Source organism: Poromitra crassiceps (assembly GCF_964638095.1).
Source record: "Poromitra crassiceps genome assembly, chromosome: 11".
Lineage (NCBI taxonomy): Eukaryota > Metazoa > Chordata > Actinopteri > Beryciformes > Melamphaidae > Poromitra > Poromitra crassiceps.
The window spans coordinates 24,370,778-24,378,135 of NC_139643.1; the positions used below are offsets into that span (position 1 = coordinate 24,370,778).

Below are 7,358 nucleotides of genomic sequence, written 5' to 3' on the forward strand. Positions count from 1 at the left end.
GTCCTGACTCCGAGTGGTAGCGAGTGGGTTGGTTAAACTCACTCCCCTCCATCATCACTGATGACATAATCACTGATGACATCATCACTGAACTATAGCCTCAGCCTTAGGGCAATCAGCCTTAGGGCAATTAATCTGCCCTAATTAAAGAATCCGGCTCGTCAGGTCACCCTTCACACACCCTGAAGTTTTCAGCCCGATCGCACGTAAAACGGCATAGCTGTGGGCCGAACACAGAACTTGAAACAGAGCCCACGTACTAAATTATATATATATATATATAGATAGATAATACACAATATTATGAGTTTATGGATGTAAGAAAATATGAGACAAAAATACAACGTACCTCTTACACAGCATTTATTCTAAATATCTGTGTCAAAACTTTTGGAAAAGCTTACAAAGCTTTTCACCACATATCAAATTTAAACGGCAAATTATGAAACAATAATCTTCATTTTGTTATTTGTAATTGCCCCAAAAACAGTTTAAAGGTGACATGGTTAAAAGGTAATAATATCTTCATCAAAAAGTCATTTATCCTAACGTTCAGGCAGGTGCAACAAGGAGAAATGTAAAACACTTCCTACTCCTAGCTAATGATTCTCCCGATAGGAATGTAGATGCAAGCACTGGCAAGCATATGAAATACTATTCAAATCATTACAGCAGCATACAAAGATAACACCAGCATCAACTGAAAACAAATATACAGCTATTTTTCTTAAGGCATTTGAGTGAGAACATGCACATGGACCAAACTAAATGTGAAAGCGGACCATATTCAGAAATACGGCCCTTAAAGTAGAAAAAGTATAGTGAAGATGTCTCTGAGGATACATGTTGCTACTGTATGTGATTGTCTTCAACACCGGGTATGCACGGCCAGAACAGTGTAAAAATAGAGGCTCAGTTTTAAATCATCATCAGCCATCATTGTCACAGTCCACGTTAAAAAAAAAAGTCAAAACGTCACGTCACTTTACAAAGAAACACAGAGGTACACAGAGGTGCTAACAACACTGACAGATGCAACTTGTATGCCCAGGCTAATAACAAAAAAGATGAACAAAGAGAATTAATTCAACAACAAAAAATGCAAGTCATTTTTTGGGGGGTTGCATCGATCATGCATTAATAAAACAAAACTGCTAAAATATCTTGACACCTTACTTACAGAGTTTGAACAGAACAATAATGTGTTACCACGGTGTTCATACAGTAAAAAGCCTTTTTGTGCACGAGTCAAGCTGAATACAGCAAAACCCAGTTTTTCTGAGTGTACTTCTAATGCCTCTCCTCAGCGTGAGAACTGAGCAAAGAAATGCCACAATTTGAGACAGACAAGACATGAAAGTAGACAGTAAAGCCATCGCAGCAGAAGGCACCAAAATGTAATCTAATCATCGTGACAAACGGTCTCTTTTCCGTGCTATAGTAGATCTATATATCTGAAAAGAACATCAAGAGCAACTGCAAGGCAACTTCATCATGCTTGGCAACTTAGTTCTTCATACACCTTAGTCCTTCAAGCCCCGAGTACCCCTCTCTGACAAGCTCTTAAAAATCGCCAACATAGTATCAACGCATGCTTTTCTTTTGATCCTTCATCTTCTGCTCATATCTCCTGTCTTCCTCGCTCCGTCCGTCTCTAGCAGTTGGTGGTCTGTAGGTGGCTCTCGTTCAGGATGCAAGTGATGTTGTTGCTGTCGTAGAAACCGTCCTCGTCCTCAGAGCTGAGGTTGGAGGCCAGAGGCGGCCGATGCGTCTGCTGCCCCTTTCGCCTGGGAGATCAGAGAAACACGACATCTACTGAGTTCTACCTCATGGCTTGCCTACTTTTGTACATTGCTGCTGAATGGATACGAAGTACCGTCCGTTTCCATGAGGGGATCTTGTAAGTGATCCCTTCTTGGAGACAAATCATATGCCTTGCGCTTGGTACACAGTACACTGTGTGTGTCCAGCATGTTGCATAAAATTGAGATAAGAGAGTATAGGGTGCCACCTAGTGGACAGTAGATGCAAGGTATTGGATATGGTTTACGTGCATAATGTTTGCACAAGAAATCACCATTATATGTGGAACAAATGTGTGTCTCTGAGGTGTACACAAAGGAACAAATTCCCAAATACACCATGTGAAATATGGTGATTAAAGATCCCACGAGATCAAAATAAATTCAATATTGTCTTTGAAAAGTCGAGTCCTACTTTAGTTCGGCCTCCAGCGCCGTGACCTTGGCCTGCAGGGCTTCCTGTAGCTCCTGCTGCTCCTCCAGGTCCCTGAGAACCTTCCGGCGGACTCCCTCCAGGCGCTCCACCTCGCCCTCGCTCTCATCCACCTGCCGCTTCAACGCCTTCACCCGCAGAGACAGCTGGGGACGCAGGGACAGCAGGCACGGGGGGTTAGAGGGACAGAGAGGGGACAGCTGGGAGAGAGGGTTCGGAGGGGACGGGAGGACAGGGGCAGGGTTCCCACTCTTCTCTAGAGATCATTTTCCTGGACTTTTCCAGGACATTTCAGTGATGATCTAGCTGGTATGACAAGGCAGAGATCGCGCCATACACTAATAGGTTCCTCTCTGTGGAAGTCTGATTTAATAAAAGACATGCAGTCTGTGGCTATACCTTATCTACAGTATGCAATCATCTCTTACATGCTTAGAAATTATGACAAATTGATCATAGAATAATGCAAACACACGTGCAGATGTACATGCATGGCAATGGAATTTAGACTTTTAAGATGGGATGTGTTCTTGTGTAAACCTAATAAAAACCAGCCACCCCCAATATTTACATTTGTATTATTATTATTATTATTATTATTATTATTATTATTACCTATAATAATAACATTATTATTATTATTATGAGTTTCGGTGTCATCCCACCTGCATGTGCTACCATGTGACGTGACTTTGGGGTGCGTTCACAGCGTTTCCACAACATAAACGAGAGGAGCCTATTCAAAAATACTCTCATGCATAAGCTACTGTACCACTCGAATGTTAATATCCTGAACATAACTCAGCCCTTTCAGATGGCAATGTTATCAGTTTTGGGGAGCTCTGATAGATAGCCTCGTAGTTAATTCTCAGCTAAAGCAAAATATAGACGAATGTTGAAAGGACAACACAAGATTTACCAGGACATTTGAACTATTTATCTCATTTTCCATGTGTTTTCTATAACTGGAAAAATTGGCCACTGTTTTCCAGGTTTTGCAGGACGTGTGGGAACCCTGAGGAGGCCCGATGGAAATGGGAATAGAGGAGGACTGAGGAGGAGACGTGGAGTTGGAGGAAGAGGAGTGAGGAAGTGGGTGGATTGAGGGCTACACATGGGTTTAATTTATATCCAGAATTAAAAAAAAAAGGTTGGGGGCAGCAGAAAGAGGATAGGGCCTGGGAGGTCAGGGAGCGTTCTGGTGACCAAGTGAGGTTGGGTCAGGGTCAGGAGGAGTACAGCTAAGATTAGTCTTTTGCAACAGCAGCAGTTTACCAATGCCTGAATTGAATTTATGAATCAGCAGAATATAGAGTGCCACGGGAATGCGTCCTAAAACCCGGAAATGCGTTAGCATGGGTTCCCTTGCCTCAAAGTCATTTTTTGAATGGGTTTTTGATTAGATTTTTGTAATGATACTTGGACCTTTGTGTTCAGTAAGATAATCATGGCAAATTATTTTTAAGCGTTTTCTGGCAAACGCGATTTCTGGCAATCGCATTTACACTTACACAAATATAAAAATGGTGTTAATTTGTGAAGATGATATTGCTGAACACAAAGATCTCAGTATCATAACCTTTTGTTAACCACAGATCTTATTTCAGGCGTCTAACCAAAAACCAGTTAAAAAAAACGCATTGACTTTGAGACGAAGGAACCCCAGGGCGATGCTGACTTCCTGGTTCGCCTACAGAAATACGTCATCCCTGCGCCGCTCTATAATAAATACTGAGTGGCAGAAAATGTAGACACCCACAGGAAAGTAATATCTATCTGTGATCGACAACTCTGCTGATACTATGAACTGTCCTAAATCAGTAAAGTGCACCCATCTCATACTCTAACCAGGATCAAACAAACACTAAGAAAACTTGCAAATAGTACCTGATCCAGGTCTCATAGCATGTATTGGAGCAGTGGGTTTACCTGGTCTCTCTGCTCTGCGTGCTGGTTTCTCTCCTGGTCCAGAGTGGCGTTTAGGTCCTTCAACTTCCTCTCCATCCGTCTCTGAGACGCCTGGATACTGGCCTTCTCTCTGGGTGTGGAATTTCAGAATGCACGTGATATTTTAAGACCGAAACACTAAAACACACTTACACTCACAAAATACATCTTGAAAAGTAAGCTTCCATATATAGAAAGATAGACAGTATTTTTTAATCAGCCTTTTTTTTTTTTATGTCTTGTGATATATCATGTGTTCGCTCGCACCTCTCTTCACTGCGGAGCCGCTCCTCCATCTCCTGGATTTTGTTCTCCAGCAGGCTGATTCCAGACGAGGGCCGGGTCTGTGCCTCCATGTCTGCCACACGAGTCTTCAGCTCCTTCACCTGGGACCACAGCAACATGGTGAGCTCAATAAAGCACGGAATTTGCAAAAAGGTGCTTTAACTGTGGGTGGGTGGGTGCGTGCGTACGTGTGCGTGTGCAGACACTGAATGAGTGGGGCAGTGCGTTACTGTACCTGTGTGTGTGTGTGTGTGTGTGTGTGTGTGTGTGTGCATTGCGTGGGGCAGTGCATTACTGCACCTGTGTGTGTGTGTGTGTGTGTGTGTGTGTGTGTGTGTGTGTGTGTGTGTGTGTGTGCGTGTGTGTGCGTGTGCATGTGCAGGCACTGACTGAGTGGGGCAGTGCGTTACTCTAGCTGTGTGTGTGTGTGTGTGTGTGTGTGTGTGTGTGTGTGCGTGTGCATGTGCGTTACTGTACCTGTCTCTCAAGTGAACTCTTGTCCATCTCCAGGTCGTGTCTTGCCGATCGCTCCTGCAGCAGGTCTGAACGGAGCTGGTCGATCTGAGAGAAGAGAGTGGGAAAAGAAAGAGGCAGTGTCAACAGAACACAGAGCTGTACCGAGAACCACCGTGACATGGACATACTTCCTGCTCATTTGCATGTGTGTGTGTGTGTAGCCAAATAGTCCTGCGTGCACGTACCTGATCTCTGCTGCGCGTGATGCGGTCGTTCAGAAGCTCCACGCTGCTCTTCTCCTCGTCCACCTCGATCTCCATCGTCTTAATTCTATCCTGAAACACATACAAAAGGACACATTTTGTATCTTTATTTGATTTTATTATCGTTTATTTTACTGTTACGGTAGTTATGAATTTAAGACTCATTAAAAGCCATTTACTTCACATCCTCGTATTCATTCAATTAATTTGTGGTGTAAGGTTAGATAGGGGTGGGGGGACGTTGAGGCAAAGCCATTCACCCATAGCCTACCCCAGAAAATTTCCCACTTTTTCACAGCCCAATGTTGCCAGGTATGTTAGTCCTGCTGTAAAGTTAGCCATTTTAATATGGGCTCTATGGGGATGGACTCAGCTATATATATTTCTGTCCTGTCAAATGTCTCCTACATAAGGAATGAACTTATTTCTGACTACACGAAGTCTCAAAGCTACTTGACCCCTCACAAGCATATGGCTCCCTCAGCTGGCCATTTGACCCTTACACTCGACAACGTATTGCCTAATTTACCCCCAACCATCTTTAGACTCCCCAGTCCACGAGCTTCATGACCCCTCACCTCCAGCCCCCTGACCTCCCGGGTGCGGTCGTTGTGGCCGCTCTTCTCCGTGTCCAGTTCGCTCTCCAGGTGTTTGAGGCGGCTGCTGAGAAGGTCTCTCTCCAACTGGGCGCCGTCTCTCTCCTCGCCACACGCCAGCAGCTCCTTCTTCACACGGGAAACCTGGAAACGAGGTAGCAGGGGGGGTGAGGGTTAGTGCTTTAAGTGGGTTTTAACCCATTGATACCTGATGCAGCATTTGTGTGTGTATCCCTTTAAGACCGTGAACCGCGTCACACACACCCTCTATTTTCTTTTTCACAAAAAATGTTCACCTGTCGCGTAGGTGTGCGAAAGCCTTTCCCCACAAATAACCAAAAAAAAAAAAAAAAAAAACATTCAGACAATAAAATAAAATAAACGTAGACACACAAACAACCGAAAATCTCCAGAGTGAATTGATTCTCAGGAACCTAAGTCTCTCCATCCGTAGGACAGAAGTCATACCCGCCAGCCATAGCTGAAAAGATGGTGGGGAGGGGGACTTCCATTCCTGTGTAGGATAAGTTTCTTGGCAACGATATACACGCAAATGCTGCATCAGGTATCAATGGCTTAAAGGAGAGTGGGAAGTCATTTTCTGTTTTGATATTTCCCCCCAACATGACATTGTCAGTAATCTTGTTTACAGACTGTAGACACAAATAGCTCAAGATTCAGTTGCACAAACAATCTTCATCTTGTCTAAATCCCTACCCTGTAAGGTACTTCTTGCTCGTCTTCTTCTTCTTTACACTTTAAACTGCATTTTGTAAATTTGCAAATACTTAGAACTGATGATCACATTCCAGAAATGTTGCACGTCAATTCATTTTCAAATGTCTGTAATGTGTGTGTCTGGTTGGTGTGTGTGTGTGTGTGTGTGTGTGTGTGTGTGTGTGTGTGTGTGTGTGTGTGTGTGTGTGTGTGTGTGTGTGTGGTGATGACGACGACAATAATCACCAATGGAATCACAATTGCTCGAGTGTGAGTGCATCATCAGTGATATATGACATCACTAGGCCAGGTCGGCCACCAGGCCTCATCACTGTCTGTGACATCATCAGAGATTTATGACATCATCGGTGATGACATCACTTTAGTAGCCACCACGACAAGCCTGTATGACATTCGCGACCTAGCCACTTTCTTACTTTCTTTCTTGGGGACATACAGACATACAGACAGACCCTCTTAACTCATTGAGTGCCACGGACGTCGATCGACGTCAAAGTAAATAGTGACGTAGAGTGCCACGGACGTCGATCGACGTCAAATGCGTTTTTTGACGGTGGGACGTGGATGAAAGCCTCAGGCATCTCCTGTACAAATATGGGAGCTATTGAAGGTGTATAACCTATTTTACGGACTCATTAGGTGGCGACAGTGCTCTCCAGATTAGAGACAGGTCCGGAGAAACAGGAGGAAAAAGCCGTGATCAAAGAGAAATCGATGCATGCTGCAGCCAGAGCCATATAGATTGCTCTGTCTGGAGCTGACGTTGGCTGCGAACAGGAGTCAATCCGCGCCCACAACTGAGCCCCTCTGTCTCTGTCTGTCTGTCTGTATAGTTTCT

General features: G+C 44.1%; 1 protein-coding gene across 3 annotated transcripts in view; it reads right to left on the minus strand.

Moving 5' to 3' along the window:
* Positions 1–388: 388 nt before the first annotated feature.
* The window catches only part of cgnb (cingulin b), a 27,681-nt gene continuing 20,711 nt past the window's right edge, over positions 389–7,358 (minus strand). For all 3 annotated transcript variants that reach the window (XM_083646472.1, XM_083646473.1, XM_083646471.1), the window contains 7 exons: positions 5,765–5,926; positions 5,169–5,258; positions 4,945–5,028; positions 4,450–4,568; positions 4,165–4,273; positions 2,218–2,381; positions 389–1,787 (listed from right to left, as the gene is read on the minus strand). In XM_083646472.1, coding sequence (XP_083502598.1) covers positions 1,655–1,787; positions 2,218–2,381; positions 4,165–4,273; positions 4,450–4,568; positions 4,945–5,028; positions 5,169–5,258; positions 5,765–5,926 — 861 coding nt within the window. In that variant the 3' untranslated portion in view covers positions 389–1,654. The remainder of the gene's footprint in view (positions 1,788–2,217; positions 2,382–4,164; positions 4,274–4,449; positions 4,569–4,944; positions 5,029–5,168; positions 5,259–5,764; positions 5,927–7,358) is intronic.